Genomic DNA, 12,987 nt, shown 5'->3' on the forward strand with positions numbered 1-12,987 from the left:
ATTTATTCACCAAGAGATGTCATAGTCAAAGCTTATAGAAGTGCATTATCCCCTAGTAGGCAGACATATATGAGAAGCCAAATCACAATGAGAAAGTTGCCTAGTGAGCATGGAATCAGAATGAGGGGATACAGTGTAATAGAATGTTAATCATATAAGGCCTAGATGGCCTGATACACCCGTCTCATCTTGGGAATGGGCTAGCCAAAGGTACCAGAAAACTCAAAAGTCTTTGGCTAAAACCCTCTTTATCCTCCAGCGGTAACTTTGACATTAGGACTAGAAATATTCAAAGTCCAATGGGTAGGATTTCCTCTCCCCTAGATAGTACTCGGATGGGTACTTTCCATGCTTGCCAAGGTGATTATATTCGTTTTTAAGTTCCATAATTATTAATTCTACTTTGATCAATACTTTGTCCCATTAGATACGTGAACACCATCAATCAGGTATTACTTAAGTTCTGCTGGCTGGGGAGCAATTTTTTTTTCCTTTAATGTGACTCTTCAAATCTGTTCTGAGCCACTGGATAGATTTACTAATTGAATCTTTACAGGGCCTTTTCCTGTGTCAAGTTTTTGGGGTATGTTATTGAGAGCAGGCAGCTAATGGTAGCTCTCATGTGCTGACAAGATTGAGATAAATTCCACAATAATGTCAACTAGCTAAACTCACTTTTCATTTAGTAAATATTTATTGAGCATTTACGATGGCCTAGGTACTGCTTTAGGCATCAAGATAGCCAAAAGTAACTTATTGGAACTTACAGTGTAATGTTCACAGACAAAGTATACTGTGATTATGTCTCATCTGTAATTTTTTTCAATGGCACTGATGATGACAATGATTTAATATAAAATCGGACAAGAAGCTCCTAAAGAAGAATAATACTCTGTACAGCGCTGAGCATGTAGTGAGCACTCAGAAAACTCTTATTGCTTTTTAAAAGAGTAAAATATATACATGTTGAAAGTACTTGAAGGTACAACAGATAGAAGCAGGTTGAACTTTGCTAAGTAGCAGCAGTGAGAGTCTTTAATTTAGGCAAAAGTGATTTGGTCAAAAACAGACTGGATGAGATGCAAATGAGTAAAAATAATGACTTGATTGAAAATGAATGTCCTTAGAATGAGAGTTTCTCATATATCATTGGTAGAAGTAGAAGTTAGTATAAGTATTTGTGAAGGCAATATGCAAATATCTATCACCATTTTAAATGAACATGGTCAAGCATTTTAACAAGTAGGAATTTATCCTAGGAATACACACATATGTGTAAAGAAACAGATTCAAGAATATTTTGTACTGTTGTATTTGCAATAGCGAACAACTGGAAGATACCTAAGTAATAGTGTATTGTTTTACCTTGTTGTGTTATATTAAAGTACATTTAAAAAGTATAAAGCAGGGGCCGGGAGCGGTGGCTCACGCCTGTAATCCCAACACTTTGAGAGGCCGAGGCAGGCGGATCACAAGGTCAGAAGATTGAGACCATCCTGGCTAACATGGTGAAACCCCGTCTGTACTAAAAATACAAAAAATTAGCCGGGTGGGGTGGCAGGCACCTATAGTCCCAGTTGCTCGGGAGGCTGAGGCAGGAGAATGGTTGAACCCGGGAGGCGGAGCTTGCAGTGAGCCGAGATCGTGCCACTGTACTCCAGCCTGGGTGACAGAGCGAGACTCCATCTCAAAAAAAAAAAAAAAAAAAAAAAATGTATAAAGCAGAATTATTGCACTGGCATGAAAAGATGTCCACAATGCTGTTGAACTAAAACAAGCAAGGTAAAGAACAACATGTTAATGTTTTTGAAAAACTGATAAACCTTTTCCAAACAAGGCATGCAATTGATACCTACACAGAAATCATTTTGTTTTAAATCCTTTAATTCAAAAAGTTCTAGATTCATTGATTTTCTTGTCCTTATTATTTTTTTACTTATTTTTATTTTTTATTACAATATAAATGTGCTCCCTTACAGAAAAAATGGAAAATATAAGAAAAGCAAAGTTAGAACGTGACACAATGCAATATCAACCATTCTAACAATTGTGAACTCCTTGGTGAATATCTACTTAAATCTCTTTCTGTTCATATGCTTTTTTCAATCAAAATATGGGCTATCCATGCCCTTAGCTTATAAGTTCCTTTTGCTCATTTAGCAATGAGAGATATTTAGAGAATGACTTCTCTTTCTACAAAATAATATTTCACCAATAAGCATATTAAAATACAAACTAAGTTGGTCAAAAATTAATTAGAAATTTCAAAATAAACATAAGTACAATATAAATTGGTATTTTAGAAATATAAGTAAATTTTTGCAAAATATATAAATCACTTAAATATTCCTTAAAATTTGGAAAACTACCTCAGGTACACAAAAATTACCAATTTGTGAAAATTCAGTGACTCACTTATACCTGACAAATGTAATTATTGACTATACCTTTGGTGTTTTTTAATGATTAAAATAATACATGCTGATTAAACTCTAAAACAGTATGAAGGTATATCCCTAAAGGCAGCCCCACATTCAAATTTTTTCAGTCATTGCTGTTTTTAATCAGAATTCACACATAAATTATTTAAAAGAAATTTATGGTCATACCATATGAACCTTTTCATTTCAGGATAAATAGATTCATGTTATTTTTGTTTAAGCCTAGTGAGATCTATCATATGAACAAAGCAAGATTTAAACACCCTCCTATTGATGGACCTATATGATGTTACATTTTGTGTGACTAACTTCCTTATATATATATGTGTGTGTGTGTGTGCATGTGTGTATATGTATCCTTACACACATTTATATTAGTAAACTTGTATGGTTATCGGTGTAGGATTTATTCCTACCACTAGAATTTCTAGGTCAAAAGGTATGTACCTTAAAATTTTGATAAATATTTTAATGCTCCCTCTGTAAATGTGGTAATAATTTACTCTAAATAGTACATGAGTTATTTATGCTAAAGAGTACATGCCAGTTTGTTTACAGCTTTGCAAACCCTGCATATTCTAATACCTAGATGCTTGAAATCAGAATATGAGAAAAGTACTAATTTCCTATTGTGAAGTGGGCTAAAGCTCTGCTTTAAAGCACAACACTTCAAACTTCTTGATTTTAAATTGTTTACTTGTGTTGGGTTTAATGGATTGTTGAAGAAAAACCCCAAAAGTACTATAAAAAGTCATCACTTTATGTTATTTAAAAAATATAACACATAAGGTTAAAATTTTATGAATAATTTGCTGCAGATGCTACAAAGTGTCATTTTTCAGCAGACTGGAGTGTTTTGAGTTTGTCTATTGATATCAGTTGTGTTTGCATGCAATGTCAATCATTTAGGCTTGTCTTTAAATTTGGGTTACATTGAGTCACTGATTCTGTTTCATTGCTTCTTATGTGATGAAATATGATTACAGGGCAAGAAGGCAGTGATGAAGTTCAGGAACTCCATAGGCAATTCACAGAGAATGAATTCATATCAACTTCCAAACATTAACAGTTACATGATGCCTATTCCTCCTCCACCACCCCCAAATGGGAAAATCACAAGAGAAAATAGATCTGAAACATGGAGAAGGAAAAGATTTCGTCCAACCACTGCTCCAAATGGCTTAGAACCTCTTTTGACCAGGGTAATTATGGAACACATTTTTCTTTTATTAATTCATCACAGATTACATTGCACTATTAGATTTCTAGGTTTACAGTAAAAGAATTTGGAGGAAATTGCATGCAAAATATTCTGTGTAAAGAAATACAATTTTATAAGTAAGCTTGAATGAATCTGAAACCAAAGACTTGAGTAGTTCAGTTGCATAATGAGTTTAGCAAAATTAATAATAAAAGATTTAACAACTCTTGTGGTCAAATTTAATTTGAACAATACGTATTTCCAAATAATTTATTTCCTTAAATGCACCGATTCAATCACATGTTGTTAGAAGTATCTTAACATCTAATTTGTAAAAATTGAGAAACCTTGATATACCTAAAAAACATAATATAGTTTATTTTTAACAATTTATGGCAAATTACTATATCATACCTAGAAAAAATTATTTCAGTGTTCTTTGAAGAGATTACAGTTTGTTGTACTCATTTCCTCAAAATACTAGTAGAAGAAACAGTTTTAAGGCCTGTTGGACTTTATAAACATACAAGCTAGTAAGAAAGCAAAATAGCTCTTCATTTTTATTACGTTAAATATACAACCAATAGCAATTAAATGAAAGTTTTGTGATTGGCAAATGAGCTGGGTTAACATTTCACTGGCTGACCATCAAGAAGTGAAGTGTCAGCATGCACATAGATTCTTAAAAATCAGCCTCACTTTCAGGACCCTTATTCACCCCATGTCCACATCTCACTCCCAGCAGCTGTCCTTACCTCTAACCTTCTCAAAAGAAGGGGACCATCTTCTTCCTACTTGCTTGAATTTCCTTCTTTCAACTCTACTTTTACCAATTCTCTCCCTTTGTTGCTGTCTTTGACAGATTGTTTTCTCTCTCACCCCCAAGGCCCACCCTTGCCCTGTGTCTTTGATCAGATACTCTTTCACTGTTGGTGGTACTTCGTATTATCTGTCATTCTCTCTAATTTGGATTTGCCACCTTCCTCTAATATTCATCTCTGTCTCTCAACATATCCAGGCCTTAGATAAAGGAGCAAATTCTTTCCTCACATGATGTAACCTTAGACTTCTGTTTTATCCTGTTCTTCATTAGTAAGTTCTCTATAGAGCCGTTTACTGGAGCTTAGTCTAACAACCTGAGGCAACTCAACTTACAACAATATTCTTGCTCACAATCTTATCTACTGTTGGTCTTATCTACTTGCTCACAATCTTATCTACTGTTGGTCAGCTGTAATTCTGGGACCCAGACTGAAGGAACAGCTCAGAATGAAAGAGTCTGGAGTATGTTGGCCTCATGGGCAACAGAACCACAGAATGCTTTTAAGGTTCCACTTAGGAGTGGCACATGTCACTTACACTGGAATGCCATTTGGCAAGCCCTTGAGCAAGACTGACCTCAATGGAGTAGGAAGTATCAGTCTCCAACAGAAAAGGGCGGTAAATATTTACAATAATAGAATCTACCACATCCACTCACTTAATTTTTCACTCTGCATGCTGGCATTGGTTTCCACCTGGCCAATGAACATACTCTCCAAAGGTGTGGCTCACACTTAGCAAAAACAGTGACTTACTCCTCATTCTCAAACACTTGGGTGACAGGATTTGATTTTCTGATGTTAAAATGTAACACTGGGGTACATTCTACCTGTTCATGCTCTTTAAAAAAACAAGTTTAAATGTCTCACAAGCCACAAGAATATATAAAGTCTTATCTATATATACAAGTTCAACAACAATAACCAAGCAAGCACCATGCACTTACTACATCTTCACAATGAACTCTACTATCATATTATGCAGGAGCCCCCTTTTTCCTGCCCCATCATTCTTTTCTCCAGAGCAACCGCCACACTGACTTCTCTGTGAACTATGTCCCTGCTTTTCTTTAGAGTTCTATCGCTTATATGCACAAAACTTCAGAAATAAGCTCAAACCTAGCATTGTAATGAAAGGACACGATTTCTAGAAGAAAATAAGCTGAATAGAATCTTTGGGTCACAGTCTGGGTTTGGTTTTTAAACAATTTTAAAAGCCCCTTCTGGGGAAGTCAGAGTGGTCAGGTCACGAATGTGTCAAGGTTTCTGGTGAGGTCCTAGTGTGAGTCAGACACTGGATGTCCAGCAGGAAAATGACCAGGGGAATGGGCTTCTGTAGCTGGGCATGGAGGAGGGAGCAGCAGCTTCTTCATCCCAGGGTCATGACAAGTGAAGCACAAATAAGCAGCTGAGCCAGGTTCCCCTGGGATTCTGCATTCAGGTTAGAAGCACAGCATGGTGTCAGCAGGCATGCTGGCTTTGACAGACCTTATCATGTCTGTCTCCTGAGTCACAGGGCTTCAGTCTGACTTACTCTTTTTTTTTTCCCCCCAAGAAAGAAAACCATTTTTCTCTCTTTTTGGAATCTCTATTTTGGGAATGTTAGAACTACTAGACTGATGCTCTAAGATTCTTAGCTTTTCTCTCCTACTTTCTACCTCTTTGTCTTTTTGTTCTACTTGCTGAGAGGTTTTTTCAATTTTATCTTCCACACATTCTACTGAGTTTTTTCTCCTGCCATGTTTCAGTTCTAAGAACTCCTTTTGTGTTCACTGAATGCTACTTTTAAAATGCATCTTATTCTTGATCTGTATGATTTTAACTCCTTGGTATTTGTGGAGACTTGCTTTGTGAGCTAATATATGTTCAGTTTTGGGAAAGAATCATATTCTTTAAATGTTGGAATTAGGGTTCTATAAATGTCCAATAGATAAATGTTAAGTATGTTACTCATATTTTTATATTTGTAGACTTTTTATGTGTTTCATCTCTTAGTTCTTGAGTTATAATGAAAATTCATTCTCTATAATTATGGATTTGTCAATTTGTCTTTGTAATTATGCCAAGTTCTGTTTTGTGTATGTTTAGAAAATCTTCTTATATGCTCTCAGACTTAAGATTATTTTAATCTTACTGGTGAGGAGATCCTTTTTGTCATATTACTTTTTGTCTTAAAATCTATTTTGTCTAATAATACTTCTTATTTTCTTTAGATTAGTGTGTGTGTCTGTGTATGTGTGAGTGTGTGTGTGTGTGTACTGTATATGGAGAGTTGACATTTGAATAACATGGGGGTTAGGGATGTCATTACTCTGCACAGTTGAAAATTTGTGTATAAACGTTGACTCCCCCAAAACTTAACTACTTATAACCTACTGTTGACTGGAAGCCTTACCAATAACATAAATATTCAATTAACACATATTTTGTACGCTATTTGTATTATATATGGTATTCTTACAAAGTTAAGTTAGGGAAAAGAAAATGTTATTAGGAAAACTATAAATAAGAGAGATTACCTTTATAGTACTGTACTGTATTTATCAATACCATAAGTTATGTCTTCTTTTATAAAATGAATCATCACCTATAAGCAATCTCAGCTAGAGAATTCAATTCAATCTTTTCTTGTAATGTCATGACTTTGCTTCTTGGAATGCTTCTAGCTTCACCAGTAAAACTTTGTTGAGTCCCATGATGTTATTCAGTGTTTACAGTATTATGCTAAACACAATGAAAAATATGTAAGAACTTTGAGAGACTACTTTTTACTCTGATGGATGATTTAGTAAAGAGATGAATTGCTCATGTGGACATGACTAGTGTCACATGGCATTTTAAGTGGATACTTGCAACACTTGAGCTCACTACAATAGCAACAGAAGGTGCCTATGAAATTATTACAGCAGTACAGTATGTATTGAAGTTAATTTTATGCAGTTATGATTTAATACTGTGTCTTTATATTTGTTTACATTTATCTTAATTGTAAATGGCACCATGCATGGTCTGTTAAGTGTATGTGTAAGTTTTGATAAATCTTAACTTTTTATAATAGATTTGTGTGTATTTTATGGTAGTAAATGATAAAACAGACTAGCATCTACATATATTTTATGCATCCGTAACATACCTTTGTCTTATTTTTCAAAATATTTCTTGCTATACAGTTTGTCTTCAAGTCTTTCAAATTGTTGTAAATCTCCAAATAATTTTCCAATATGTTTATTGAAAAAAATCTGCATATATGTGGACCCACATGGTTCAAATCTGTGTTATTCAAGGGTCAACTGTGTATATGCACATATGTATGTGTGTGTATATGCATATGTGTGTATATATTCCTTTCACTCTTAGTCTTTTGGTGTCTTTAGTTTTAAACTTTAGGCTTTAAATACGTTTATGTAGCATAGGGGTGGATTGTGTTTGATTCAATCTGAGAATCTCTGTTCTATTAATACATGAGTTTAGTCCAAGTATATTTATTTTCTTTAGTGATATATTTAGCCTTATTTCTACCATCTTAGTTTTTTTTTTTTTTTTTTTTAATTTACCATGACATTTCTTTGTAGAATTTTATGCTATTACTTGCCTCTTCCTAAAACCTCTCCTCTCTTGCCTTCCACGGCATTTTGTTTTCATGCTTCCTCGCTGTCTCCTTTTACGTCTTGTCCTACTCCTTTGTGATTCCTTTTCATCTTCACCCATAAATCTACCCATCCCTATAGGCTTCAGCCTTTACACTTGTTTTTCTATTCAAGATGTAGTCATCTTCACAGATGATTTCATGCTAGATGTCTGTTGGAGTTGACTCTAGCCCTGATTCTTAGGCATAGAGTAAAATTGACTCACTGGGGAGAGTCACACACTTTTACATTAATACTTCAGTTTAGTTTATTTAGATATAGAAAAGATTCATTTAAGGGGGAGATGGCTGTTGTGACTAATTTACACATAAATTCATCTTTCATTTTATGGCTACCATCCACCAAAGAATCTTTTAAAGGCTCTTAAAAAAAGGAAAGAAAGAGTAAAAAGCGATGAAATGTGGCTTGCTGGTAGCCACCACCTGCTTCTCTATGAATGTGTAGAACAACATGGTTTCTGGCTTCTGTAATTCATGTCTCTGGGGATGATCAGTAGAGCCAAATGACAAGGTGTGTTAAGACTCACAGTCCAGCAAGTTGTCTCTGGACTCTGTTGCTTTGTCCTGTTTTGTTCTAGCACCTTCAGAGCTTTGTACTACATTTACAGAATCCATGAGACTAGTTACATTTTGCACTAAGGTTTATGTCACTACCTCCAGACTTTTGTGTTCCCATTCAGATCGAGGTAGTCTAACCTTACCAGTCACCTACTCTACACAGAAGCCTGCTAAAATGTGGATAGTTTCATATATAGCTTTCATATATAGCTTCATATATAGCTCACTTTTATAAAAGTGAAAGTACAGGCTTCCAAATAAGAGCCTACTTAATGGTTATGTTTATCTATTTTAAAAACCAATAACAAAGTTTGCTTTTATTTTTTGTACATTTTTTGAAAGAGAGGGCAAAAAGGTTATGATACTAGTTTGGGACTTTTCCATGAAAGCCCCCTATCTACCTCCTAGGTTCCAAATGAGCCCTGTGCAATTACAGATGCCCAATTGATAGGTCCTACTGCTCCTCAAATTCAACATGGTTACAACTTAAGTCAGTTTCTCCATTCAGTCGCCTTATTTCTCTTAAAGCACAAACTTTTGTCCTGTAATTTGGCCTCAAAATCTGTAATTTCTTCTTCCTTGTGCATTGCACATCCAGCTAGTTGCTAAGTTCTCTAGATCAGAGATGTCCAATAGAAATAGAAGGCAAGCCACGTATGCAATTCTAAAATTTTCTAATAGTCAACTTAAAAAGATAAAGAGAAACAAGAAATAAATTTTAAGATTTTAATTATTTTATTTAATCAAGTATATCTAAAATATCATTTCCACGTGTAATCAATATGAAAAACTTTAATTAAGTATGGTATGTTTTCTTATACTATGTGTTTGATATTCAATGAATATTTTATACTTACAGCAAATGAGCTACCTTTCAAATGCCCAGCATCCAAATGGGGGAATTACTGCTGTCCTGGATGGCACAACTCTAGATGCCACCTGAACAGTGGCTCATGTCTCTGACAATCTTTTTTCATACTTACTGCTACATCTCTAGTTCAGGGGCTTGCTAACTAATCTCTTAATGGAACTATGGAACTATTACAGTCATCTATATACTTGTCCTGCCTCTAAATGAGAACATAGCTCAGTCCAGTTTTTATTGATATACTAGGCAAGTGATATACTAGGTCCTGAGGTTACCAAGATGAGTAAGACTAAACTCTTTCTCTCATAAAGATTGCAGTCTAGCAAGAGAGACAGATATATAAACCATGATATATTGTGTTGAGTACTATAATTATGATATAAATAAAACACAGTAGAAACACAGAAGAAAGAAATATTAGTTCTGACTGAGGAGATTAGAGAATGCCTCATAGAGAAGGTGGCATTTGAAATGGGCTTTGAATGATCAGTAGGAAGTTAACAGATAGAACCAGGGAACTGAGATTGAAAGGCAGGAAGGGAAAAAAAGAATGAGCAAAATTCACCTCGTTTTTATTAGATTCTACATAATGGTGCTAAATTAAACTTTATGGAAAAACTCTCAACATGCTCCTCTGCTGCTTGAAACCTTCACTAGTTGACCCTTTCTTAATGAAAGTAGGTATATCGTTCTGTATGGCTATTTTAAAATGTGGGTTTTTAAAAATTATTCAGGTTTGGTGAGACTTACAGATTAAGAGACAATTGCCATCAAAAAAATAGATTGTTACTCACATGTCCCAAGAGGAGGGGACACACCACGTGCATTGGCCAGGGATCCATCCGGAATAATGTTTGCCAATCTGGGCATTGGAATCCAGCTAAATTAATAGGTAAAATTAACCATCACAAGGCTAGGTGCAGTGGCTCACATCTGTAACCCTAGTGACTTGAAAGGCTGAGGCAAGAGGATTGCTTGAGGTCAGAAGTTTGATACCAGACTGGTCAACATAACAAGACCCCATCTCTAACACCTGTAATCTTAGCTACTCAGGAGGCTGAGGCAGGAGGTTGGCTTGGGCCCAGGAGTTTAATACTGTAGTGACTGCACCACTATGATTGCACCACTGCACTCCAGCCCAGGCAACATAGCGAGACCCCATCTTCAATAATATTAATAATAACCCTTACACTACACCATGCAGAGCCACACAAGGAAGCACCAGAGTAGATTAGGAAACAGAGGGAGTGGGGAAGGAAATGTGAGCAGGAACCCTTATTATGATATCTGTGGGAAGGAATAGGTGAGGTAGATCCTGAAAAATCTAGAGCTCTGATGCCTCTGTAAGGATTGAGGTGTTTCTGGGCATGTTAGGAATAAGCATGAGGTAAGGTTTACACAGTAGTAAGAAAAATGGCCCAGAAGAAAGTGAAAAGAGAAACCACACTAAAAGCAAAGTGGGAGGCAAAACCAGCGAGAAAGAGAAGAGAAAGAGAAGAACATATGTAATGCAGTGCTGTGAGGTTTTCATACAACCAGCTGCTCCCTAAGTCTTTGGGATATGAACACTCTTCCCCTGGCTTGTGTCAGATTTTCTCTGTCTAGGGCCACCAGCATCAACATGGGGATTGCTACTCTTTATGTCCAGGCTGGTTTTGTATCAATCTTTATCAAGGAATAGTCACCAAAGTTGGTGTTTGGTTTAACAAGACACTGTGAGTCAGTTTTCTTGTTCTGGTAACTATTGAGTTCCTATAAATGTACCAAGCTTCCTATTTAGGGTGGAACCCACCTACTGTAGCTTTATCAGAATATGGAAAGGACAGAATATGGAATGCCTAATTGTTCCATGTCTGTGTCCAGCTGGATCAACGTTAATTCGGTCTTTACTAAGCGTCAGCACTGGCAAGTTACTGGGGGCATGAAATCAGTAGGATGTCATCCTTATCTACTGAGAGAGAGATAATACAAGGAAATAGTTCCAATATCATGTGACTCATACAATTATAGAGGCCTGGAGATTAAAAGTAGTTGATAGTCTTTGGGCCACTACAATCTGTTCAGTTGCCAGACATTTAAATGTAGCATGAGAAATTGCAATCACTGGGAGATAGTAGGTGTTAGAAAATATAACACATTTTATGTTGTCTGGGGAATGTTGGAACTTATCCCATGGATAATGGGAATCACTGGAGGGCTTTAAGCAGGAGAGTCACATGATCTATTTAATAACAATAGATCCTTCTGATTTCCAACAGGAGGGAGATTTTGAGGGATATCAGACTAGAAGTGGGGAGACTAATTCGTAGGGTGACCATACTTCTCAGTTTTCCTGGAAGAGTTCAAAATTCTGCCCTTTTCTCCCCATTTCCTAATTATTAATAACACTTCTTTCACTGTGTGTCTAAGTTTGGATGATAAATTTCATGGTCACCCTACTTGGTGTCCAGAATTCACCACGGCTTTGTGAAGCAGATGGAGAGGAGTTACTGCCCAACACTATGAACAAGAACAGGCCGTTTGACCCCTGTACTGTTTGCGTGGGTGTGGATAAAAGAGATTTCAGTGAAAACTTAGTATATCAATTGAATGCTAAGTGTTGCAAATATATAATGGCTAGTGGGTTAACCACTCAATGGACTTGCTGTTTATTTATCAGCTCAGTTGTACTTGCCTGAGAAATCTGAAAAGAAATGAGAAGGAAAGTCATAAGCAACTGGTGAAGGAAGTCAGAAAGATGAGCTTTAGTTATGCAGGGGCATGAGGCCTTGCTCCTGTTCTTCAAACGAAACTGAATTTTTGTGAAAGGTTTTGATACTTACTTGAGGATAGCAGAAAGGGCCAAGAAACCTTTTAAAGTTTCATCTGTCTCTGGTCATTACATCTTTGCAAGATGGTAAGTATAGAGGCAATTCAGTCAATTGAAAGAAACTACTGTTTCCTAGTGCATATATTGAATCACAAGCTGTCACTTGGGCCTTCTGTTAGAACTCAGAAAAATTTACTTGGTGGCAGTAATTAGGGGATTTTTTAAAAAAGAGAATGAAATAATGAGACCCAAGAGAAAAGAGATGTTACCATCAGAAATAAGCTTTAGTGGAAAGAAATATGAATAAGAGGAAATGAAAAGGATAAGGGTCTGCCTTTTCCTGTATTTTTCTCTTTAAAAGTTTTTCCTTCCAGTTTCTCATTTCATACATAGGACACAGGTCTTTCCCTGACTCTAATCCCACTATTACCTTGTATTTATATAGTGCTTACCTCCTACAAACTCACAGGGCTACCTCTAAATCCATGCTGCTTCAGAAAGTATTACTTAACAAAAGGGGGATGCTTTTATTTAATCAGTCACTTCATTAACGTGCTAGGAGCAGCTTGGAGCTGGATTTGCCTGAGGTCTGCTGATTGTCCAGTGGGCTGCACCCAGGTTTGTCACAGCTCCACAGTTGCCC

General features: G+C 36.0%; 1 protein-coding gene across 7 annotated transcripts in view; it reads left to right on the forward strand.

Moving 5' to 3' along the window:
• The window catches only part of LOC105482652 (glutamate rich 3), a 111,686-nt gene that overhangs the window by 37,197 nt on the left and 61,502 nt on the right, over positions 1-12,987 (forward strand). For 4 of the 7 annotated variants that reach the window (XM_024793060.2, XM_024793062.2, XM_011742859.3 and 1 more), the window contains exon 7: positions 3,428-3,643. In XM_024793060.2, coding sequence (XP_024648828.2) covers positions 3,428-3,643 — 216 coding nt within the window. Of the gene's footprint in view, positions 1-151; positions 361-3,427; positions 3,644-12,219; positions 12,432-12,987 lie in introns of those variants that run through there. The other 3 variants (XM_011742860.2, XM_011742862.2, XM_011742863.3) reach the window with 3 other exon arrangements.

The sequence above is a fragment of the Macaca nemestrina genome, chromosome 1 (genome assembly GCF_043159975.1).
Source record: "Macaca nemestrina isolate mMacNem1 chromosome 1, mMacNem.hap1, whole genome shotgun sequence".
In the NCBI taxonomy this organism is placed as follows: Eukaryota; Metazoa; Chordata; class Mammalia; order Primates; family Cercopithecidae; genus Macaca; species Macaca nemestrina.